The following is a 25,774-nucleotide window of genomic DNA, read 5'->3' on the forward strand; positions in this document are numbered from 1 at the left end:
CTATTGTAAATTATAGTATATTCTTTGGATTAATGGAAGAAAAAAAATACCTTTCTCTCTTAAAGTGTAGCATTAATAAACTCATGTCACCTCTGTAATAATGGTGAGATGTCTTTCCAAAATCTGTAGCTCTTAGATTACCTGATATGTTGGATAAGTGGTTTTCATTATATATTTTACTTCAGCTGAGCTCTTTGACTCTTTCTAGACTACAACAGCAGATCAGCTGCTTGAATTCTTTAAGCAAGTTGGAGAAGTCAAATTTGTGCGAATGGCAGGTGATGAGACGCAACCAACACGATTTGCTTTTGTGGAATTTGCAGACCAAAATTCTGTACCTCGAGCTCTTGCCTTTAATGGAGTTATGTTTGGAGACAGGCCACTCAAGTAAGAAATTAATTAACAATATGAATATTGAATGAGATATTTCTTAGTATCCTTATACATTCATGACTCTGATGTGCAGGAAACTGCTGTGATTAATATTTTTCAATATAAGGACATATTGTTAGTAAACTGGAACACTTTTATGAACTCCAATTTCAAGGTTGGATATAACTTTCTCCAAGAAGAATAGGGATGGCATCGAGTAAAATATTTCTACATCTAATCTCGAGTTAGTGAAAGCCATAATAGTGAGACAATCTGCAAAGTCCTTGGTACTAATTAAGCTTTATATATAATGTGTATGTAATTATCAGGCCTTAATGTAGAGATTTGATTTGAAATTATGTAGAGATTTGATTTGAAATTGAGAAACAGATTTTCAGACTTCTACTAGAAAAAATTTTAACACAAAATATTTTCCTGCATTTATTTAAAAGTGTTAAGATTTGAAAGCAATAAAAGACAGACATTTCAGATACTTAGTTGTTAGGAAAAATCTGTAGTTTTGCTGAACTTTGAAGTTTTTAGTCATACGTGGAAGTTGAGGTGTTTTATTATTTATTTTTCATTTTCGCTTTTCAAGAGTTTGGGAGTTAAAGATTTTATTTTTCTTTAATTTAGAATAAATCACTCCAATAATGCAATAGTGAAGCCTCCTGAAATGACACCACAAGCTGCTGCCAAGGAACTGGAAGAAGTGATGAAGAGAGTAAGGGAAGCCCAGTCTTTCATATCTGCTGCTATTGAGCCAGGTAGGTATATTATGTTCGTTACCTAACAGATGTGTTCTGTGTATACCTTGGCATATGCTTTTAAGAGCACTTTCAAACACAGGAAAAGGGTACTCAAAGGTGAAGAACATGCATAGGGGGAAACAAAAGAAAATAACTAAAATTGTCTTCATGCAACAAAGCAGTAGAATGAAGCCGACTTTTTATTTCATCATATTTTATTTTTAGATACATTGTGTTGTTCTCCTCTAGCACCCATTAATGCCATAGTTTCATGGTCAGAGGGAGGAAGCACACTGCTGAAAACAGCAATATTATGCTTTCCTTTAGCAGGTTAATTTTGTCACTGTGCTATGCTCTTTTTCATGCTGGCTCAAGACTGTGCATCCTCATAGCAAATGGGATCAAAGAATGAATCTTAATGTATTATAATGGACTTTTTTCATTCAGATTGGTTCCCTGATCCCTGTTAACACTGAAATGCCAGGTCAAGGAAGAAGGTGTTGGTGGGTTGAGTGGTTAGACAGACATTTCAGTGCTGATTTATGCTGACTTAAACTGATTGCAAAACCACAGCATAAAAAACTCTCAACTTATTAAACTTTCAATTGAAATCCTCCTTTTTCTTTTAATCAGCAAGAAACTCAGACATTGACTTACGTAGGTTACATAGTGGAGGGTCTTGAGCTTGTTTGTATTGGCTTGGGTGGGGAGAATGGGGAAGTATTTTCTGTAATTTTTTAGGGTTAGGAGAAAAATAGTTCTAACATTTACTCAGTGTTAAGCAGCAGAATAATAATCTTCTGGAGTCTGAACAAAAGTCTGCTGAGGTCACTGGGAAGCTTTCTGTTGACTTCTTGGCCTTTGTATCAAACTTTTCACCTTCTCTCCATCCCTTCCTCCCCCAAAAAAGTGTTTGAGGAATAGAACTTCAATATTTTTACAGTGGTTGGAATATCTAAAAGTATAAAAAGTACTAATTATTATTTACATGTTATGCTTGTTTTCAGAATTAAGCCCTCTAAATTTACTCTATTCTTCCAAGGTTATTAAAAAAAAAAAAAAAAGTAGTTATTTTAAATAACACACCAGAGGAGAACGTGTTGTAATCTTGTGCATTGTGGCAGCAACATAAATCCCATTCCTAACAGAGCTAGCTGTTTATAATTATCTGGTTTATGTATACTGCTGCAGGATGGCTGCACTCAACGAGTATATGCAATGACTTTCTTGGATGTTTCTGAAGGATATTTGCAAAGAAGGAAGATGTGCAAAGCATAGGCCTCTTGCACTATGTGTGGTACATTCCACTTGTGCCAGATTATTAACTGGGATCTTTAAATGTTCTGAGCTTACACTGCAAAGTGGTTTTTTCCTCTCAGAGTCTGGAAAGAGCAGTGAAAGAAAAGGCGGTCAATCTCGTTCCCATTCTCGTTCAGAATCCAGGTCTAGCTCAAAATCCCGATCTAGAAGGAAAAGATCACATTCAAAACACAGGTTGGTATGTTTTTTTTATTTTGGACTAAGAGCTTACACTGTTGTTTTTTTCGAGTGGTGGTGGTTACTGAGATTTCTTACTGAGTTATGAGACAAGTATCCTTTCAGAGAAGATTAGTAACTTACACTGACCAAATCAGAGTAACTCGAAGCTTTGACTCTGAACAGATACTCTTTCCCTCTAAATGCTAAATGTTTTCAGGATTACTTTGACAGAATCACAGAATGTTAGGGATTGGAAGGGACCTCAAAAGATCATCTAGTACAATCCCCCCGCTGGAGCAGGTGAGATTACACAGGAATGTGTCCAGGTGAGTTCTGAATGTCTCCAGAGTAGGAGACTCCACAACCCCCCTGGGCAGCCTGTTCCAGTGTCTGTTACCCTCACTGAGAAGAAGTTTCTTCTCAAATTTAAGTGGAACCTCTTGTGTTCCAGTTTGAACCCATTACCCCTTGTCCTACCGTTGGTTGTCACCAAGAAGAGCCTAGCTCCATCCTCGTGACATTAATGAGGTCACCACTCAGTCTCCTCCAGGCTAAAGAGACCCAGCTCCCTCAGCCTTTCCTCATAAGGGAGATGCTCCACTCCCTTAATCATCTTTGTTGCCCTGTGCTGGACTATCTCCAGCAGTTCCCTGTCCTTCTTGAACTGAGGGGCCCAGAACTGGACACAATATTCCAGATGTGGTCTCACCAGGGCAGAGTAGAGGGGAAGGAGAACCTCTCTCAACCTACTAACCACCCCTCTTCTAATACACCCCAGGATGCCATTGGCCGTCTTGGCCACAAGGGCACAGTGCTGGCTCATGGTCATCCTGCTGTCCACCAGGATCCCCAGGTCCCTTTCCCCTACACTGCTCTCTAACAGGTCATTCCTCAACTTATACTGGAACCTGGGGTTGTTCCTGCCCAGATGCAAGACTCTACACTTGCCCTTGTTATATTTCATTAAATTTTTCCCTGCCCAACTCTCCAGCCTGTCCAGGTCTCGCTGGATGGCAGCACAGCCTTCTGGCATGTCAGCCACTCCTCCCAGTTTTATTTTCAAGTAAAACATACTAGAAGGTAACCATGTGACATAACTATTTCTATGGTATCATGGTATATTTTGTGCCATGTAGCATAATTTCACTTTGTGACCTCTGTGTTTTAAAAATAAATAGTTATTTGTTTTTTGTGAATGGAACATTTAGTTTACTTTTAACACCCTGAACATATAGGCTGACTGGTTTTGCTAGTAGACAGTTCCTGCTGTCCTGAACTTCTAAACATGTAGTTAACAAATGTAGTATTTTTACTGTAATTGTAAAGCTATATTTTTTTTAAAAAAGGTAGAAGAAAAAAAGCTTTAGGGGCGCTTTTTCATTCTTCAGAGTGAGTTTGCTTTGCTAAGTTTTTCCGTTCTGAAACAGGCTTTGAAATATAGGAGGAAATAAAATTACTAGATCACTCTTCAAGGTTACCCATTAAGTTTTTTTTTTTCCAAGACTGAGAGTGCCTTGTTATGTGAGACTTACAAATGCTTCCTGAAATGGTTCAGTGTCAGGAATGTCTTAATGTCTTCTGCTCATTTACATAATCAGTCTAAAGATATTTGGCTCTATTAAATACCAAAACAACCAAAACAAACAAAAAAAACCCAAACCAACCAAACAAAACAACAACAAAAACAAACAAACAAAAAACCCAAACAAATAAAACCCATCTCAATGTATTTGATAGCTTCCGCTTTGTAAACGTAAGTGTTGTCAGTGTTGCAGCAACAGCACTGTTGCATTGTTTCATCCATTGTTTTTTAATGGGGCGACTAGAATTCTTTTACTTACATAAAAGCTGGCCAGAGGGACACACCACATCAGTTATACTACCAAATAAATATGATCTAAGTGCAGGCTTCAGTTTTGTAATAGTGTTACGCAGTACATGTGTGTTGGTTTGACTGAAAATGGGTTAATTTTCTTTGTGCAGTTAGAAACTTTTCTTTTTCATAGCCAGCACGCTCATTATTTGGACTTAGTCTGAGAACAAGAGATAACACCCCAGCACAGAGTTAAGGACATTCTGAGCACTCTGCCCACAGGTCTGAGGCATCGAGGAAGGGGGCACGAATGGGGCAGAGCTTAACTGACATCTAGACTGATCAATGAGAGTATTCCATCCCATTAGCATCATGCTCCAGATTTAAGAGTGGGGCCCTTCTGGTTTCTCCCCCCTTTTTCTCTTCTTCCACTATCTCTCTCTCTCTGGTGGTAGCCAGGGAAGTTTCGGTCAGGACGTTTAGCTTGGCCTTTTGCCATTTTGCAGAGGCCTCTGGGCTTTTCTGCCTTTTTCCTCCCTTCTCTCTATCTGGGATCAGCTGTGTGACCAGGTGCCATTTCCTAGGACTGGCTGCTCAGCGTGTTCATGAGGAATTGCCTTGAGTATCTTTTATTTCTAATATATATATTGTCAAGGTTTAAGGCAAGACGGCAATAAACCGTGGCAGATGCTCCCTCTTACCCCCTCACCTTCCTCCACCCCTTTTCCTTTAGATCGGAAAGATGATAGGAAAGATAAGGATGAAAGAAGAGAGACTTAGACTTGGAAGTTGGAAGGTTTTAAAGGCTTTTACTAATGCTACTAATAAATAGACAATATATACAAAATATACAAAACCAATCTTGAATGCTCGATGTGGAGTTGGTGTCACTCCAGCAGCAGGAGCTGGGTGTGCAGAGCTGGCGTGGCTCCAGCAGGTGCAGGTCAGGCACCCGGAAGTCATGGACGGGACTTCACAGAAAACCGGAAACTGGTTGCAGGGATTACAGTGCCTGAGGCCTATAGATCACAGGCAGGGTCCTCTCTAGATGCCGGCCACGGTCGAAGAGAGCTTGACCCTCATGATCACCCTCTTATATAGGGAGTATGATGATTATGGGATGGAATACTCAGTTGATCCTCAGTTGGTCAGTTCTAGTCACCTGTTCCATCCACCTCTCCTTAAACACGCCCCCTCATAACGGAAAGTGGGAAAACTTATCAGTCTTTCTTGGGTAGCATAGTAATAAATCCAAACATGTGCTTCTTCAGCATTCCGTTGGTCTTCTTATCAGCACCGAGTACAGCATCCGAGGAAAAATATGCAGGCTAAAACTCAGAAAAGTACAGTCACCTAGAAGAACTTAGCTGAAAGGAAAATCACTAAAAGAGAACTGGTCTTGTTTTTAACAAAACCAGGACATATATATATATATATTTACTACTAGTGTATTTTGTTATTTTATTAAACTGTGTTTATCTCAGTCCAAGTTTCTCCCTTCCCTTTTGTTTCTCTCCCCTGTTAGGGGGGGGGGAGGGTGAGCAAGCAGCTGTTGTGGTTGTATTGCTAGCTCAGGTTAAACCACGACAACGTTATCTAATGACATCAAAACATTGGGTACCTTTTTAATGCACGAAGAATCATTGGTTCATTTCCTTATTGCTTGCTTCTGTTTCTCTAACTCAGGACATAGCTGAAAAACAGTCTTTGTTTTGTGTAACACTGCAGAAATCTCAGTGCTATTTTGTACTGACACAAACCAAATTGATTTTTAGAAGATAAATTTGCATTTTTTTTTTACTTGCAAAAAACCTGTGCTTAAAACAATTGTTGATAGTTATATATTTTTAATTATTTTACCACTGTTACTGTCAGTTTTGAGAACATGCTGAAAAAAGGCCAGTCTGATCTCTTGAGGCAATTTCGTCCCTAAGAATAAGATGTTCTTACCACTTTCCAGTTTTACTGTTTTATAAAACCCCTAAATCGCTTTTGTCTCTCTGATATAAAATTTATTCAAGGTCTTATTTGGACTAAATTGTAATTTATTTTCTTGTAATTAGCTTATATTTCTACACTGGTACGTGGAGCAAAGCTACAGGTAAAAATGATTGCCTCTCAGTATATCTTGCTCTGTGTGTCTTGACCTGCAGAAGACAGGTGGAACTGGTATTTTTTTGCCTTTCCCTGTTCTTCAGGATTTATTGAGTAATATACATGAATTTCTGTCTTTGGTAAGATTAACTTCATTGTACTTTAACCTCTCAGGCAAAGTATCCATTGATGTGTTCTTTTGAAACTTAATGTTCAAATTCAGCTTGTTTTTGTTTTCCTTGGGTATATGGTCTTCCAAATATAGGGAATATTTGTATAGTAATAGTATAGTAATTTTTAAAAGTCTTGTTTTCTTCATAAAATCTGAAACTATACTATATATGTTTATCAGAAGACTTTAATTGTATTTCTGTTGGAGTACCTGCACATCATTTGCATTCCTTATTTATCGTGTAGTAAATGCTTATTCCTTTTCTTGAGAACTCTTATAATTCAAATCTGTGCTAACGTATCCTTTCTGCTGAAAAGGTAACTTGACTAAATACTGAGCCGTAGATAGTGGGGTTCTTTTTTTTTTAAGTTAAATTAAATTGTAAGGCTGGACCAAGACTGCAATAAGTGATTTGGCCCAGAAAATGGAAGTTATGAAACATAAGTATTACTTAAATGGTCCGTTGTTTCAAAGGAGAGCATGTGTACCTGGTGAAGCTTAAAGTATCCATATTTACAAAAATGTTGGTAGGCAGCATATTACTGAGGTGTTACTCTATATAATTTTATGTAGTACGGCAAGATTTATGTGGGGTTTTTTACCTTCTTGGTTGACCTATTTTTTATGAAGTTTCAATATTAAAGTATTTTTCTTATGCCGTTGTTCATATAGAAGTAGATCTGGCAACAGATCCGTCTCAAGACACAAGGACAGACGCGGATCCAGAAGTCCCCTGAAAAAACGGTCAAGATCTAGGGAAAGGTGGAAATCAAGAAGTCGCTCTCATTCTCGGTGAGTTCCATTCCTAAGAAATGATACTCTTGTTCTTAGCACACAGTACAAAGTTTTTGAAAAAAATCTAATAAACCATTTAGGTGATGGAAAAGGATAGAATCTCTAAATGCTTTAGCCTGTCCCTAGGCTTTGTTTATGGGACAAAAGAAAGTAAATTTTTATGCTGAGTGTACTTGTTTTGGCTGGGATATAGTTAATTTTCTTTATAGTAACTCATATGGTGCCTACGGGGGTTAAACCACAACACTGAGGTACCTAAACTTTGATACCAAAGTCTAGTTTACATGCAAGTTGATCAAAAATAGCTAAATTTAATTGTCAGACTAACCAACAAATGAGGAATGTTCTGTGTAGCCTGTACAGCACACAAAAAAGTGGATGATGTTTCATATAAAGTTTTTGTACATAAGCTTTGTCTCACTCCTGATAAAATGTAGAAAATGTATGTATGTATAGTAACGTAGCTGTGATGTGAAAAGACATATTATTTCATGGTGAACAGGGGTGGAAAATTAAAATTTTGCATAATTACTATTTTTCAGCAGAGACACATATTTTCTTTTGGACTATTAATTTATGATAAAGAGGTAGCTGTAATTTTTATTGGAAAGTTCAAAGATGAATTAATGCTTTGTGTTTGGCTTTTCACAGGGACAAGAAAAGAGACCAAGAAAAGGTCAAGGAAAAAGAAAAGTCCAAAGAAAGGGAGAAAGAGAGAGACCGGGACAAAGCGAAGGAGAGAGACCGGGACAGAGACAAAGAAAGGGAAAGAGAGCGAGATAAAGAGAGAAACAGGGATAAGGATAAGCAGAAGGACAGGGAGAGAGAGAAAGAGCAAAACAAAGATCGAGAGAGAGTCAGAGACAGGGACAAGGATAAGGACAAAGATAGGGACAGGGAAAAGGACAAAGATAAGGATAAGGAAAAAGACAGGGAAGATGAAGACCAGAACAAGGAAAAAGATGATGTTAAGAAAGAGGGGGAGAAGAACGGAGAGAAGATTATGGAGGGAGATAAGGACAGAGGGGACAAAGACAAGGACAGAGACAACGAAAAGGAAAAAGACAAGGATAAGGAGCAAGAAAGTGAAAAAGAGGGAGATGATAAAAAGAAGAAAGATAAGAGATCCAAAACACCGCCAAGAAGCTATAGCTCTTCAAGAAGATCTCGTAGCTCCAGCAGGTTTGTTTAGAAATGTTTATGCTTTTTTGGACTTGTCAGTACAGTGATGCACCATGAAAAAATTTAAGTCCTTCCCATGGGCTGCAGTCCTCCACAGGCTGCAGAAGGATATCTGCTCCACCGTTAACCCCCTTGGGCTGCAGGGGGACAACCTGCCTCACCATGGTCTTCACAGGCTGCAGCGAAATCTCTGCTCCTATGCCTGGAGCATCTCCTCCCCCTCCTCCTTCACTGACCTTGGTGTCCGCAGGGTTGTTTCTCTCACATATTCTCACCTCTCTCTCCTGGCTGCTGTTGTGTAGCAGTTTTTTCCCCCTTCTTAAATATGTTCTCACAGAGGCACTACCACTGTTGCTGATTGGCTCAGTCTTGGCCAGGGGTGGGTCTGTCTTGGAGCTGGGTGGCACTGGTTCTGTCAGGCATAGGGGAAGCTTCTAGCAGCTTCTCACAGAAGCCACCCCCTGTAGCCCCCTCCTTCGCTACCAAAGCCTTGCCACACAACCCCAGTACAGCTTATATAAGAGCCTTGGTGGAAGACACAGTTCCTAATGTCAAATAGCAAGTGTAGTTAGCTGGATGTTATAAAAAATTCATAATCTAGTTTGCAACAGTTATGCTTCCCTTTAAGCATCCTGCTATTTAAGAAAGTGAAAAAGGTAGTAGGTAGGCGCCGGATAGAGACTCAAACTCTTGTGGGTTACTCTGAGCAGTATTTATTGTAGAAGATTCACAGGAACAGCAGCGTTGGGTCACCTCCTCAGAGAGTGACAATCATACAGCAGTATAACTAGTCATTATATAGGGTTCTAACAGATGTTATGCAACTAAGCAAAATTTATCACTGTCTATCACTGTTGATATTTATCACTGTCTATCACTGTTGATATCTATCACTGTCGATATCTATCACTGTCGATATCCTCAGGTTCCTTCCGTCCCAGTGGTCTGCGGGTTCCACTTCTTCTTTCTTGACAAGTACCGAACGAAAGGTCATCGGGTCGCAGGGCTAGCTTCTTTTGAAGTTCTACCTGTCTCATTTGTTATCCATAGTTCATCAGTCTAGCACGGAAATCAGCAACCCTAAGAATAGCATTTATCAATGTCTTAACTAAGGGTACAAAGCAAGCATAAGGTAACCATGCTCTTGGTTCTGGGTAAGGGCTATACAGGGGACAAGCTGAGACTTTCAGCCTTAGCAGCACAGCTTATAACACTGATATAGGCCTAAAATCCTAATTCCTTATTTTCCTACAACAGTCCCCCATTTTCTCTTTAAAATTTCCCAATTTACTGATAACGATAATAAAGCTTCTGTTGATTCAAGAGATTACAGCAACAATTACAAAACATTGACATACATTGAATCAAAACAAAAATGATCACAAAGACAATTACAATGACAATGACAATCATAAAAATCTTCTTCACTAACGTTCCGAGATCAAGAAACCAGGAAGTCATCCGTTGCCACAGGTCTGTGATACCCCAGTTAGCGTCATCTCATTGAATTTGCTGCATAACATGACTAACTTCCCAGATTTTATCCACTTCAGTAATCAATCGCTTACTCTGATCGATATACATATAGCAACTGGACTTTAGCATGGTACAGACACCTCCTTGCGAAGCTAGCAAAATGTCTAAGACCATTCAATTCTGTAAAACAATCTGAGATAGGTTACGCAATTCTTGAATTTCTGGTGTCACCCCTTGATACCAATGCATATAATTTTTGATCCGATCAAAACTGTTTTGCAGATAGAGCAAGTACTGCGTTACTGCCTCGTCCCCTTCCAGGAGGGCAGTTTTGGCAGACATAAAGGTAAACGGTACTGCCAAAACTCGCCCAAACAAAACTTCAGCAGGGCTGAGTTTAGTAGTAGCATGAGGAGTTGTACGAAGATCCCATAAAACGAGCGGTAATGCCTCAGGCCATTTGAGACCTGTGTCTGCACTGACTTTTGCCAAACGATCTTTAATAGTGCGATTCACCCGCTCTACCTGTCCAGAAGATTGTGGATGGTAGGGCGTGTGAAAGGCAGCCTGTATATCAAGAGCAACATAAACTTGCATTAGAACAGCAGCAGTAAAGTGCGGTCCCCTATCAGAATCAATAATTTCAGGGATACCGTACCTCGGAATGATATCACGAAGCAGGGTCTTAACCACAATTTTCGAATCGTTCTTGCGAGTAGGAAAGGCTTCCACCCAGTGCGAAAGTTGACCAACAATAACAAGAATGTACTTATATCCCATAGAAGGGGGGAGTTCTGCGAAATCAATTTGCAGTTTCTGGAAAGGAAAGTAAGCAGGCGGCCGCTTGCCAGGGACTGTTGTGACCTTTGTGACCCCATATTTCTTGCAAAGAGTACAAGAGTCAGTCAGGTGTTTTGCAGCACTGTAAACTCCAGGCTCTGCCCACAACTGTTGGATTTTAGAAGCTACAGCTTCAGGCCCCCCATGAGTAGGATCGTGAATCCAGCGAGTTAGAGGAAGGACATACCTCATAGGCAATAAGGGTTTATCACCTAGTTTCCAAATGCCGTCCTGTTGCGTTGCTTCCCAGCGTTTCCATTTGTTGAGCTCTTCTTCATCCAGTTCATCATAAAGGGCAGGACCAACAAGAAAAGGAAGAAGAGTAGCAACCACAGTCATAGCAGGAGATACTTCGTGGACTGCCGCCGCTCTCGCCGCAGAGTCGGCCAAGGCGTTGCCATGAGCGAAAGAATCGAGGCATTTAGTATGAGCAGGAATGTAAATAACAGCAATTCCTCGCGGTTCCTGGATAGCGAGTAGCAAATCATGAATTAATTGTCCATGAGCAATAGTACGGCCGGCGAAGGTCAAAAAACCGCGTTCTTTCCAAAGTGCGCCAACAGAATGACAAATGCCAAAAGCGTACTTAGAGTCTGTATAGATATTAACTCGGAGACCTTTAGCAAAGGTTGCAGCACGAGTCAAGGCAATTAGTTCTGCGGCTTGTGCTCCAAGCGCTGGAGAGAGAGGTTCAGCAAAAAGTACGCGATTTTCAGTGGCAACAGCAAAACCAGTAAAACGCTTACCATGCAGATAATAACTTGATCCGTCTGTGAACAGGTTAAGGTCAGGGTGGGTGAGAGGAACATCTTGCAAATCTTCTCTGGTTTTAGAATAAGTGGTGACAAATTGCACACAGTTGTGTGGGTCATTGGAAAGGTGCACCTCAAGTAGAAGGGTAGATGGGTTTAAGGGTTTTGACCGTTTTAAAGAGATATTATCAGTCAGTAACAGGATGGCTTCGTATCGATGTGTGCGCTGCGGTGAGAGAGACTTGGTAGCATATCAGGTTAGTAAAAGTTCAACTTCATGAGGCACGGCAACAATCAATTTGTGACCCAAAACAAGTGGGCGAACTTTTTTCACTAACTCCTCAGCTGCTGCTACTGATCTAAGACAATGTGGTGACCCTTTAATAACTGGGTCAAGAGCAACTGAGTAATAACCCACAGGTCTTTCATAGGGTCCATGAGGTTGTACTAGGACCCCCTTTGCAATGCCACCCTTCTCGGTAGCATACAAAGTGAAAGGTTTAGAGTAATTTGGCAGGCCTAAAGCTGGGGCTGTGACTAGAGCTTGCTTCAAAGATGCAAAGGCATCAGACAATTCTGGCGTCCAGACAATTGGCTCTGGAGCTTTGTCCTTTGTAGTTTCAATAAGTGGTCTAGCTAGTTCGCTAAACCCTAAAATCCATGGTCGACAGAACCCAGCTTGGCCAAGGAAAGCTCTCATTTGTTTTTTAGTAACAGGTGATGTAATTTGAAGAATAGTATTGATTCTGTCGGGATCAATCTTTCAAACTCCTCCTGCTAAAACAAAGCCCAGGTACTTTACCTCTGGTTCACAGAATTGTAACTTAGCTAATGAGGCACGATGACCCTTATGATACAGTCGAATGCAAAGGTGCTCTGTATCAATTGCACAGGCCTCTCGAGTTCGGCTAGCAACAAGTAAATCATCAACATATTGAATCAGTGCAGATTTGTTTGGCAATTCAATATCTTGGAGATCATATTTGAGAATTTGAAAAAACAAGGTAGGGGAAGCAGTAAAGCCTTGAGGGAGCCGAGTCCAAGTCAATTGGCGACCTTCACAAGTGAAGGCAAACAAAGGTTGGCTTTCTTCTGCTACAGGTATGCTAAAGAAAGCTCCTGTCAGATCTAAAACAGTGTACCAGTGCACCCAAGATGGAATCTCGGTTAAAATTAAACTTGGATCTGGTACAACTAGGTGCGGAGCTTCAACATAATCATTGATAGCCCGTAAATCTTGTACAAAACGGTACTCAGGGTATCCATCCTCATCCAGTCGATTTTTACTAACTGGAAGAATTGGGGTATTAAATGGACTCATAACAGGTTTTAGAATCCCTTCATCGAGAAAGGTTTGAATTTGTTTTCGCAAACTCGGTAATGCAACAGCTGGTATTGGATATTGCTTAATAGCAGGAGGGGGACCACCTTTAGTTTTAATAACAACCGGCAGCGCAGACTTCAAAAGACCAATATCTTTAGTTGTACGACTCCAAAGTCCAGAAGGGACATTCCGCAATTCCCACGGAATGGCCACTTCTTTCTTCGGAGTATGATCTAGAGTGAAAACACTTCCAATAAAAATCAATTTAGCTTTACCTTTACCATAGGTCAATTGAGTGCCAAACTCTTGTAAGAGATCTCGTCCCAGCAAAGAAGTCGGTGCCCCCGGTGCAACAATAAAGCGAGCCCATGTAACTTTATCGCCTAAAGTAACAGGGAGTGGTTTAGAGAGAGCATGGTTAGGCACAGAGCCTGTAACACCCTTGATAGCAATCATTTCCTGCGATATTTGTGGCACGTCAAAGTTGAGAAGCGAGAGTGTAGCCCCAGTATCTACTAAGAAAGAGACTGATTTTCCATTAACATCAGCTAAGACATGGCCTGTAGAGGAAATTTCTAAGGTCATTATGCAATGCTTACTGAGAGTAGCTACGACGATATGGAGGCGGTGGAGCAGAAGGGGCGTCAGTAATACCACCAAGTTGACTACCAGCAGTGGCAGCAGGTGCAGGTAAAGTAGCTCCTGGTTGATATTGGGGTCGCAACGGGCATTCACGTTGCATGTGTCCTAAATTACCACACCAAAAACAGGTTAATTGCATTGTGTCATTCGTAGGGTTGGTAACAGCAGGGTTTGTAACAGGGAAAGAACCCCCCATAGGTGGAAAGGAACTTCCCATCCCGATTCCTCTGCCGAGGAGTCCCCGGCCCCGAGGGAAGCGAGCTCGGAATACCCCTCGGACTCCTCGGGGATACCCACGTCCCCGAGTTGCGGAAACCCCCTGAGCTATAGCTACAGCTAATAAGTTCATATCCTCCTGTCTTTCTCTCCGATACTGTCTACGTTCGACCTCACGTTCTTTCTCCTGCCGAAGGCGCTCAGCCTCCCTTTCTAATTGTAGCTTACGTTGTTGCTCTTCTGTACGGCCATTATACACAAAATTAGTAACAGAGAGAACTTTTTTGTAAATTCTCTGCTTGCCAGCCAGGCATATGTTTTTGAAAATGTTTTCGAATATCAGGGGCTGACTGATTGACAAAAATGCTAATAGCAAATGGTTCTTGAAAATCATCTTCGGTCATTCCTCCATACTGTATTAAAGCTTTTCTTAAGCGGTGCCAAAAGTCTCCCGGGTGTTCATCAGGAGCCTGTTGGCACTCTGTAACTTTTGACCAATTAGTCACTTTTTCATCACACTTTCGAATTGCTTCAATCAGATTATCAATTGCGACTAAATAGGTAGCTTTTTGGTCCTCCTCATGTAAGTTCCAATTTGGATCTTGTTCCGGCCAGGGATTACGTCCCTGTGTCTGTTCAGCCAATTCTTTATCTTTAGCCAGGATCTTTTGTTTCTCCTCATGTGTAAATAATTCGGACAAAAGTGTTTGCATATCATTCCAGCTGGGAGAGTAATCTCGGGCAATAGTTCGAATTATTTTAGAGCATCGCTCCGCGTCATCACGGAGTCGCGGCATTTTATCATGCCAGAGTAAAAGATAACCTGGTTTCCAGGGGTAATGTGTAGTTAACCCGAAAAGTGGTGGCTGGTTGCCAGCATTACTACGATCAGCTCTAGGATTAGCCACATAGGATAAAGTCATAGGGAAAATACCTGCAGGTGAATCAGTTTTGGACTTAGAATTGTCACTTATTTCATCATCCAGATAAGCAAGTAATTGGTATTTATTCATGCTCTTCTGGAGTTGCTTTCGTTTTCGTATATCAGCATAGTCAAACCACAAATACAAATAGTCCATTTGTTGGGGCTGGCGGTCCTCCAGGATTTTACGGAGAGATTGCAATTTAGTTTCTTCAAATGAACCATAAATCGGCCACCGATCATCAAGGGAAGCCCCAGCCACTCTGCTTATAAAAGGCCAATCATCTTGGCAGAGGGCGATTAATCTTTTTATGTGCAACCCTGCGGTTCCTGACAATCTTCCCCAATTTGAAATCATTTCAGCCAAAGGTGTATTTTTAGGAACTGAGGGTCCAGCCCCCATCCTTGTAAATATATTTAGAGACTTGGACTCTAAAAAAAAATATAAAGAAAAGAAACAAATAGAGAGAACAGGAGAGACTCGAACTCACCTGTCCCTGGCCAGGTCCCGTTGTTTCAGTTTGTGCTGCAGAGTCCCATCTGTGGGGTGCCAACTAAAAAAGGTAGTAGGTAGGCGCCGGATAGAGACTCGAACTCTTGTGGGTTACTCTGAGCAATATTTATTGTAGAAGATTCACAGGAACAGCAGCGTTGGGTCACCTCCTCAGAGAGTGACAATCATACAGCAGTATAACTAGTCATTATATAGGGTTCTAACAGGTATTATGCAACTAAGCAAAATTTATCACTGTCTATCACTGTTGATATCTATCACTGTTGATATCTATCACTGTCGATATCCTCAGGTTCCTTCCGTCCCAGTGGTCTGCGGGTTCCACTTCTTCTTTCTTGGCAAGTACCAAATGAAAGGTCATCGGGTCGCAGGGCTAGCTTCTTTTGAAGTTCTACCTGTCTCATTTGTTATCCATAGTTCATCAGTCTAGCACGGAAATCAGCAACCCTAAGAATAGCATTTATCAATGTCTCAACTAAGGGTACAAAGCAAGCATAAGGTAACCATGCTCTTGGTTCTGGGTAAGGGCTATACAGGGGACAAGCTGAGACTTTCAGCCTTAGCAGCACAGCTTATAACACTGATATAGGCCTAAAATCCTAATTCCTTATTTTCCTACAACAGAAAGCATCACAGGAAACTCAAATGTCATGTATTTGGGCAGAGAATTCTAGTGAAATTTAGTGTATGTCTTCTAATGGACTCAATACAAAGCCCTGCTTTGATATAAAATTATTTTTTTTGTACACATGCCATTAAACAGGGACAATGTTATTTTTTAAGATGGAGGATAAGAGAAATACATTGTTTTTTATATGTATCTGTCATACAAGGAGAGGCTGAGATGGCTGGGATTGTTTAGCTTGGAGAAGGCTGAGAGGGTATCTTACCACTGCATACTGAATACCTGATGGGAGAGTGTGAAGAAGATGGAGCCTGACTCTTCTCAGTGATAGCCAGTGACAGGGCAAGAGGCAATGGGCATATATGGAAATATGGGAAATAAAAGGGTTTTTTCTCATGTTTAAATTGTGTGTTTTCTGGACAAACTGGAACCGGTTGCTCAGAAAGATTGTGGAGCCTCCATCCTTGGAGATATTAAAAACCTGACTGGACATGGCCCTGAGTAACCTGCTCTAGCTGATCCTGTTTTGGGAGGGTGGGAGTTTGGACTAGGTGGTCTCCAGGGAGCTCTTCCAACCTCAGTAATTTTGTTATTCTGAAAAGTAGGTTGGGCTACCAGGTCCCAATTAGCTTGTGTTTAGGGGTGTCCGTTTACTTTGATGCCTAGTTGAAATGGTTACAAACCATTCAGGAGATTATCCAACAACCTGTCATTTCAGCTCTCTGGATTTACACTGCAATATTGAGTTTGGACCATTTTTGAAGATGCAGATCCTTTTTCTGAAGAGTGTAAAATATTGGAAAAATAGTCTTCTAGTCTTCTTTTTGGAGAAGCGGTGGAGGTGGAATAGAACATACAAGACATTCTAATAACTATGTGGCAGCTCGCCTTGCTTGACTGACAAACGGCATGCAAGTACTAGAAATCAGATGGCTATTTTTGATTTCTAGCTGAAGGGACACAGACCAGAGGAATAGGAGAATCAGGCTCCTTTTCCAAGAGGCATCTACAGTCTAGCTGTGCAGTCCCAGTCTGATTTCGGGCTTGGGAAGGTTTCAAAATGATCCCAAGAGTGAGATTAAGACACAAACGAGGTCAGATGTCACCTAACAATCTATTTTTTATTTTTTTTTTACGCTTAAAGCTAGAGCAACAGAGTAAGAGGGGGGGGAGGAAATTAGGAGGAAAGTTAAGCAAGTAAGCGAGAAGATAAACAAGAGTTAAGCAAGAGATATTCACCGCCAGGGATCCAAACACCATCTTCAGTTGGACAGCTCTCAGGTTTCAGGCCCCGGTAGCGCTGGCAGTTTGCAGGTCTCGGGTGATGCCAGTATCAGAGTCCAGGTCCCAGTAGTGCTGGCAGCACTCGGGTCTCAGGTCCATCAGTTTCAGGTGACAGGTTTTGGTCCCACTGGTGGATGGCCACACTCTCAAGTCGTAACCTGGGCGTTTTATGGCAGTTGCTGGTGGGCATTGCCTGAGCAAACTGCAGGCCTGGTCCCAGATATTGGTGGCTGATATTGCTAGAGCTTTGCTTGAGCTTACACAAACTTCAAGCATTCTTTGAGTTTTAGCAATTCACGGTGACCGTACATTTTCTGCTTTAACTCACTGTATTTAAGCATTTACAGCAGGCCCAATTAAGCAAGCAGCATGAGCAAGCATTTTTCTGTAACAAGCAGGCCTTAAGCATATTATTTTAGCAAGCAAGCTTTGAGACAATATCTAAGCCTTCCACACTTACGCCATGTGTTAAGAACCACCATCTCTCACACGCATACCGTATGCTAAGAACTACGGTCTTTTACACTAGCAAAGGAGATAGGTAGGGACTTTGTCCAAAGAGAAGACTCCTTGATGGCTGAAGTGGTATCTTCCTTCATAACCCAGTAATGGCCCAACCTTAAGGTGGTAATATCAAGTCCAGACAGTCTTACTCATTAAGTAGTTTTTCTGTTTGGTTTTCGGTTTTGTTTTTTGTTTGTTTGTGGGAGGGTTTTTTTTGTTTGGTTGGTTGGTTTTGTTTTGTTTTGTTTTGTTTTGTTTTGTCTTTTTGTTGTTGTTTTTTTTAACCTAAAGAAGGCAGAAGGACCCTACATATTCCACTGGCAATTTCTACTGGCATTAGCATGGCTCAGGTTCCATCATGGTCAAAAAAATATTGTGCTTTAATTAGGGGCAAACAGAATATGAAGAGCCTGAAAGCTATATCTCTTTCCAGGAAGTTAGTTCACACTGCCACCATTCTTCCAAGTACTGCTAGTTGGAGACAGATGTTCATAAATCTCTCTGCCCCAAAGCTTCTGTCTGTCTCAGAATTAAAAGATTCTAGCAATGCTAGACCCAGTGTTGGTCTAAGGCAAATCTCAGAGCCATTCCTAGTGAGTTTTATTTAAATCAACAGGAAGTTGCCTCCAGTCATGAACCTGTGAGATTTTTCCCTTGAGACAAGCATGTTAGTTCTGCATATGATTTAGACACACGGGATCAATATCAAAGTTTTCGAGCTTCTTTTTCTTAAATTTTGCTGTATGTTGCTTAAGAGTGTTAATAGAAACAGGTGCACAAACATATTTGTGTAGACAGATGTAACATAGAGGTAGGAATGCTCAGACACAGCAGTAGTTCTTCAACTTGAAATATGAAAAGCAGAAACTGAAAATTAGATTTCATTAATAAACAGTTTCTAGTTTAAACACAATTACTAGGGCACTTACTTGGTTGCTCACAGATATGTATGCAGGAAAGCAAAATGAAGTGGGGATATGCTCAATGTAGTCCAAGTGGAAGCACTATCAGAATAATATATTCATTTCCAATATCCTCATTTGAAATTAAGTTGATGATAAATGTGAGGATGTTCAAAATGAGATGCATATTAACCAGTGAACAGCTGATCAATGATTGTGGGTTTTTTTCCATTATTTCAAGGTCACTTTCTATTTTTGTTTACCAATGATCAAATCAAACTTAAGAGCTTGCTGAACAAAATAGTTATGAACTTTTGTGCTGTGCAGCTTCAGCAGGACAGGCTAGATGATATTGTCAGAGTATAAATCTAGATAGTCATACTAGGTAGATCTTAAAATATTCTTTTGTAATTTATCTAATAACTGTTGTTTTCTTGACCTTTCTAAATATTAAATAAATTAGGTGTGAATGGCAAAAGCTGGTATGCATAACTGTAGCTTTTGTGCTGTATCTTAAAGTGTCCTGTCAATTAGTTTTTAACTTCCCTGGGTTTTTTTGATGGTTCTTCCTGTCTGCTTTTCCTGCTCTATGAAGAGGTGATAGGAGTCATCTTACTTTGATAGAGATGGGTTCTATGTTTACGTTGACTGAAGCTTTACTTGCTCAATTTTTATTTTAACATGCGCCTCACTATGTTTGCAACTAGTTGTTTAATGTTCTGTTCTATTCGAGATCAGACTCCATAACAGCAACTTCAGCAAATTACATATATCTGTGTAAAACAGCTGTTTTGTAAAATGCTAAGAGCTCTTCAGTGTGTTATAGAATGATACATAAGTTTGCTGAGCATGGACTGCTAGGAAAACAATAGATATTAACTTATTCATTTTGATTTTGACAACAGCTTGAGCTTCATTTTTCACTGTGTGCTTCTAAACCAATAGGAATTCTGGCTCATGTATTCAGGAATTAAACTTCAGTCACACTGAACTGAAATTCCAGTGATCTTAACATGACAAGCTTAAGTTTTGAAGTTTGTGTTGCTCTAGTTATGCCTTTTGTCTTCATGTGGCTTTTCATTCACTTGGATTCTTTTCCTGACTGAAGAAACTCTTAATACAGGATTAGTGAATCATTGTTATCAGGTATAAGTACAAGCATATGAGGATAAATACAAAACTAAAATCAGAAAGGGCACCATTTTTTTCCCTACTTCCATTCTCCATTTTCCCATCAAACTGAAACATATGATTTTTTTTTTATTATTGTTATTTGTACAGTTCATATATTATTGGTGATATATCATGTTAAATTCAGGGACATTTACTTAGTTATGTCAGATCATTTTAAAAGCTTTCTGTTTTTATACAGTTCCCGAGTTTATTATTTTTCTTCTTTGGTTATCTTGAATTTTGTGGTTCTCCAGAGAAAGGCGTAAAAGGAAGAGTAAAAGTCACTCCAAGTCTCCTAAAACAACAAAAAGAAAGTCTTCACAAACTCCTTCTCCAAGAAGGTTGGTCTATGTAAACATAAAAGTTAATGAGCAGTAAATGAGGAAAAAGTTATAGTATTTTTGTTAAATTTAAATGTGATATAGAGATCAGTGTTATTAAAGGAGCTAACTCAGTTTGTGTTATTCTGAATTTTGTTGTTGTTGTTACACAAGAAGCTCTTTAATAATAATTTTCTTTTCTAAGGAAAAGTCTGATTTTCAATAAACAGAACACTCGAAAGTGAATACAGATACATATATTGAAAACAATTTGGGAAGTATTTTCATTGATTTACTGCCTTTTTACTAGACATCTCAGATAATTTCAATTGGTCAGTATGATTCAGTTCTAATTTAAAACAAAACTAAAAACACCCTTCATGGATTTGATCTTTGGTATGCTTTCAACTGGAGAATTTTAAATCTGTTAGCGATGCAAATTTGCTTCAAATCAATAAAAGTCCTTCTTTGGATACAGATTAATTTGCTTTTCTCTTTGCAAATACCATGTATAGTGAAGACATGCATTCTTTAGCTCTCTTCAGTCAAAAAATCCCCTTGTCTTCATGAAGGGGTTTCTGTTCTGGTTTGGGTGTTGTGGTGCGTGGTTTGTTGTGTGGGGTTTTTTTTGTTGTGTTTGTTTGTTGAAACCCCTCAGATAAGAGTTTAGTTTGAAGGTGACTGAACCTTTTGGAAGGAAAGCAAACCAGGGTACCACTATTCTTAGTTACTGTACTGTGCAATTTACTGTACAGTACACTCAATATATGCATTGGTAGTACATTTGTTGCTATTGGATAAAATTCTGATTTGAGTAAAAATTTTCTTAAACAGGAATAAGAAAGACAAGAGAAGAGAAAAATATGCAAATAACGAAAGAAGAGAAAGGGAACACTCTACCTCCAAGAAAAAAAGCAGTAAAGAGGCAAAGGAGAAATCTGACAAAAGCACCACTACTTTGAAGGTAAGCTGTGTGACCAAGTGATAAGCAGAGCAGAGTGCTGCAAGTGTAATGATAACTGTAATTCCCTTCCTTCTTTTTATTTCTTTTCCTCGCTCTTCTTTTTCCCGTTTTCCTTAGCAAATTATTGCCACTTGGGTTTACGTTTTGCCAGTCAGAGGCATGAAAGTCATTCTCCAGTTGATGTTAGTAGGCCAGTTTGAGAAGTCTGTGTACTTGACTGGACCTATAGGACCTTGTTGTGAATAGGTTACAGAAACACTTTGTTTTGGTTTTGCTCTCTTTTCTGTTCTGTGACATATGTTAGGAGTTGGCTGGCTGCCTATCTGTATGAGCAGGCAGGAAGCAGGTTGTGTAACCAAGCAGCAGGATTCAGGGTTAGTTTAGCTGTGTTGTGGTTTAACTGCAGCTGGCAAATAAGCACCACACAGCCATTCACTCATTTCCCTGCAGTGGGATGAGGGAGAGAATCAGAAGAGTAAAAGTAAGAAAACTTGTGGGTTGAGATAAAGGCAGTTTATCTCAAAAGCAAAAGCCGCGCATGCAAGCAAAGCAAAATGAGGAATTCATTCACTACTTCCCATCAGCAGGCAGTTGTTCATCCATCTCCAGGAAATCAGGGGTCAGCTGTCCTAGCTGTGTCTTCTCCCAGTTTCTTGTGTACCCCCAGCCTGCTCATTGGGTAGTGTGAGAAGCAGAGGCGGCCTTGATGCTGTGTAAGCACTGCTCAGCAATAACAAAAACATTCCTGTATTATCAACACTGTTTTCAGCACAAATCCAAAACATAGCCCCATATAAGCTGCTATGAAGAAAATTAACTCTGTCCCAGCCAAAACCAGCACAGGCTGTCAAGCTGAAAAGACTTTTATTAAACTTTCATTTGCAGTTCAGCCTCTCCCTGGTTTCTTTGGTCCTGGGCTGCATATTGAACTCTACAGGAGTAAAGTCGAAGATTTGAAGAGTAGTATAGGATTTTTCCCTTGCAAAATAGAAGGTGGTGTGATTAAGAAAGAAAATGTTCAAATTGTTAAATCTTAGAATTTTAAAAGTAGCATGCTTTTAAAGAGTAGTTTGTGGTACACAGAATTATTCAGCTATTATAAAACAGCCAATTTAGGTGACTCTCTCCACATACTTAAGTAATTGTCTTACCTGAGAACTCTCTTAAAATTTATCAGCTACTTGACAAAAATTATAAAAGAAAAATTGTAATCCTCTTTTATTTAGAAAATATGGTGAAGTCTTAATTTCTGGAGCTGTTTCTCATAGGTCACATTATGCTGCTTGTTCTGTTTTACCTGAATATTGATGATAAAGGCAGATGACTTTATAGCAATGATTTCTTGGGCAATGGGTTGTTATGAGTGCCTAACTTTAGCCAATTAAAAATAAAGCTTTTTTTTTAGAAGGGAGGAAAAAAAAAAAGCTGACACCTTTATTCTGAAGATGGCTGAGACAAGATAAGCATGTAAAAATTGAGGCAATCAAAATATCAAAATTTGGTTGGAATTCATGTCCTGTAATGCTAAGAGTATGATGTGTGGTATGGTTTTTCAAATTATTTATTTATTTTTTTTAATTGTCTGGTTTGGTTGGGGGGGGGGAGGAGTTGGTAAAGTACTTTTATCTTTGGTAGGACAAAGATCACACTAAAGAGGATCCGAATTCAGAAACTGACACAAAGGAAGTAGGCAATAGAGATACACAAAGGACAGATGAAGTCAAACTGCAACGGAATGGGAACTGTCAACCAAATGATGAAAACCTCCCAGTTAAAAAGGAAGAGGTTTAAAGCAAAGAATAGGCCTCCGACTCAACTAAGAAATGAAATCCAAAGCTTTTTATTTCCCAGAATGAGGAAGAGAATGTCAAAGCAATCAACCTGAACGTGGTGATTGTATCTCTTCCAGTTCTTGTGATAGCTTTGTGGGTTTTGGGGGGTTTCTTTTGGGTTTTTGTTGTTGTTGTTGGTTTTGGTTTTTGTTTTTTTTTTCTGTAAAGCAAGAGAGCACGGACCAGTAGTTATACCATGAACAGGCAGATGCCATCATAACTATTCATCTCTGAAAATCCATGCATTTCTATGATGGCTGTACTTATTTGTAAAATGATCTATGTTAAGTTTTTCTATAAGCTGTTACAAATAAGTAGAAACTGAAACATGTAAACCTGTACTATTCAAAAAAAGATGAAGCTATGCATTGAAGGTTGTTTAAAATACTGTTTGTTGATTAATTTTGTATTGTTTTACTTTGTGGGTTAAAAAAAAATCCACAAAAACTTCAATGTGTACTGTTTGATGTGCTTGGAAATGGTGCATAAATATGCACACTTTCTTTTGTTGTAAATAAAAACTATAGAAAAAGGTTTTTTAAACATAAACACAGTTTTACTTTTTTATGTTAAATGGCCACTGACTGGTTTGTTTTTTCATTTGCTCACTGCTTGAGATTCTTGGGTTTTATTTAAAACAATTTCTTACTAATATCCCTAAAATGAATATTTCTTTTAAAATATTCGTACAATGCATGCTACTTTTCTGTTTCTAAAAGGAACATTGCCGTATTATAGATAATAGGTTAGCTTTCTGTCTTATTTTGGGATTGTTTTGTTGTTTATTTTTATCCTTCCAGAAGTGAGCACATCTGTATGATATTAGAACTTACAGCTTTGTTTTGAGCAGTACTGTCGTGTATCTGTTCAGCTGCAAATAGTATAGGTGCCATTATGAAAAATAAGTTTTTTCTTATTTGTTTAAAAAAATATGGGAGCACAATCAGAATCTTTAGTGCCTTCTTAAAATAATGTGGTTATTTTCTAGAAATGTATATGTGCTATTACTCATTTTCAGCTAAATCTTAGATTATTTCTATTGCTATTTTGCCAGCACCATACTGTAGACAAGAATGCAAGTGATTTGTCAGAAAGATTGTTTGATTCACTTGTTAAAATATACTAAAGCTTCATTTTTACTTCTATTTTTTATTTTTAGAAGAGATTTATAGGTGAAAGCAAAGATGCATTTTTGGGGACCACCACTGCAGAAAAGCAGTAGCTGAATACAAAGCATTTTCTGATCACCTGCAGCCCTTTAGACATTTAATCTACATTTGGATGGCCTTAATTGTTACCTCTCCATCATCATCTCTGGTACCTGTTGGGTGATATAAAAGGAATTGTATGTAAAGCTGAGGGGATAAATAATTTGGGGGAAAAAAAAAAACATTCTAATTTACGCAGGAGCTCTATGGTAGAGATTTTTTTTTCATTCTTTAAAGAGAAAGCATATAAGAAGAGAATGACAAAGCAAATATTTTTGTCAAGGTAAAACATGGCTTGTGCTTTCCGAACCAATTTAATCAGTCTCATCATTGTGAGATTTCTTAAGAGTCATACCTTGAAAATTTATAGCTAAAATCAAGTAGATTATTTTTAATACGATTTAATGCAACAAATGACTTAATTGCCTTACCTCATGGGAAGAGTTATTTCTTTCAGATAAAAAAAAAAATAATAGCATATTAGTTTTTGCTTTCAATTTGTTTTTCTTTTTCTTTGCATAATTAATTCTTACCAAAAAAAAGCATATTGCAGAGAATGAAAAATTTGCCCAATTCCCCAATTCTTAAGGTAATGAAACACAACTTGATTATGGAGCTGCTTACATCACTCTTCATTTTTTTTAATAGGACTTTATGTTCTTGCAACGATGTACATTTAAGAGTGTAGGAAATGCTTTACCATGTAAAGTATAGACATTAATTTTTTGTTAAGCCACATGCTGTTGACTGGTAAATAGCTTATTCTGATAAAGGAATGACAAATCTGTATGCTTCTAGAAAGACTGAGGATTGTGTCTTGCAACAACAGCTGTCTTATTTATGATGTGTAAGTAGCACAGAGCAAAGAGATTATTTGTATACTTGTTATCTATGGTACCATTTCACTAATAAAATTAAATATTTTAGAGGAAAGTTTCTGCTGTTACATACTTTTAGTTGGATCTGGTATTATTCAGGCAGCTTCCTTGATTTGAAATATGGATACAAGTGAAAATATATATGTATTATTCATAATATCTTTAAAAAGCTAAGTTTCTCCTTTGGGAGAAATTAGAATTCTTGTAGTGTATCACATTTCAGCTGAGATTAGATTTTTCCTTGAAATTGCATAGCTATATTATATAACAGTTACAGAATATGTAAAGGAATGTGTACAGTTAGCTAAGAAACATGCCTTTGAAAATTACTGGTTAAGGATGGCAGCCTTACTAGCTAACTTATCACATGTGTAATTCTATATGTAGCACATTGTTATACTGTATGTGATTTAATGGTTCCCTTACAAAAAAGTTTGGTATGTGTTTGGTTTGTTTTTTAAAGGCAAACAAAAATATCTCGGTTTTCAGAATTTAGAACTAAGAGGGGATAAAAGCACTTAAGCTGGAAACTGGAAACATCTGAGCTATGCCTGAGAAATCGATGAGATGTGGGTTCTCACAGAATCAAAGAATCACATAATGTTAGGGATTGGAAGTGACCTCAAAAGATCATCTAGTCCAATCCCCCCGCCACAGGAGGAACACCTAGATGAGGTTACACAGGAAGGCGTCCAGGTGGGTTTGAATGTCTCCAGAGAAGGAGACTCCACAACCTCCCTGG

The 25,774-nt window shown here is 39.0% G+C and overlaps 1 protein-coding gene across 11 annotated transcripts in view; it reads left to right on the plus strand.

Annotated features, from left to right (window-relative positions):
- LOC135577193 (splicing regulatory glutamine/lysine-rich protein 1-like) overlaps positions 1–25,774 on the plus strand; it is a 101,329-nt gene that overhangs the window by 40,684 nt on the left and 34,871 nt on the right. For 2 of the 11 annotated variants that reach the window (XM_065045047.1, XM_065045057.1), the window contains 8 exons: positions 209–387; positions 1,009–1,139; positions 2,501–2,615; positions 7,352–7,471; positions 8,126–8,656; positions 20,085–20,171; positions 20,985–21,114; positions 22,750–25,087. In XM_065045047.1, coding sequence (XP_064901119.1) covers positions 209–387; positions 1,009–1,139; positions 2,501–2,615; positions 7,352–7,471; positions 8,126–8,656; positions 20,085–20,171; positions 20,985–21,114; positions 22,750–22,905 — 1,449 coding nt within the window. In that variant the 3' untranslated portion in view covers positions 22,906–25,087. Of the gene's footprint in view, positions 1–208; positions 388–1,008; positions 1,140–2,500; positions 2,616–7,351; positions 7,472–8,125; positions 8,657–20,084; positions 20,172–20,984; positions 21,115–22,719; positions 25,088–25,774 lie in introns of those variants that run through there. The other 9 variants (XM_065045051.1, XM_065045052.1, XM_065045048.1 and 6 more) reach the window with 9 other exon arrangements.

Source organism: Columba livia, chromosome W (assembly GCF_036013475.1).
Source record: "Columba livia isolate bColLiv1 breed racing homer chromosome W, bColLiv1.pat.W.v2, whole genome shotgun sequence".
NCBI classification, from domain to species: domain Eukaryota; kingdom Metazoa; phylum Chordata; class Aves; order Columbiformes; family Columbidae; genus Columba; species Columba livia.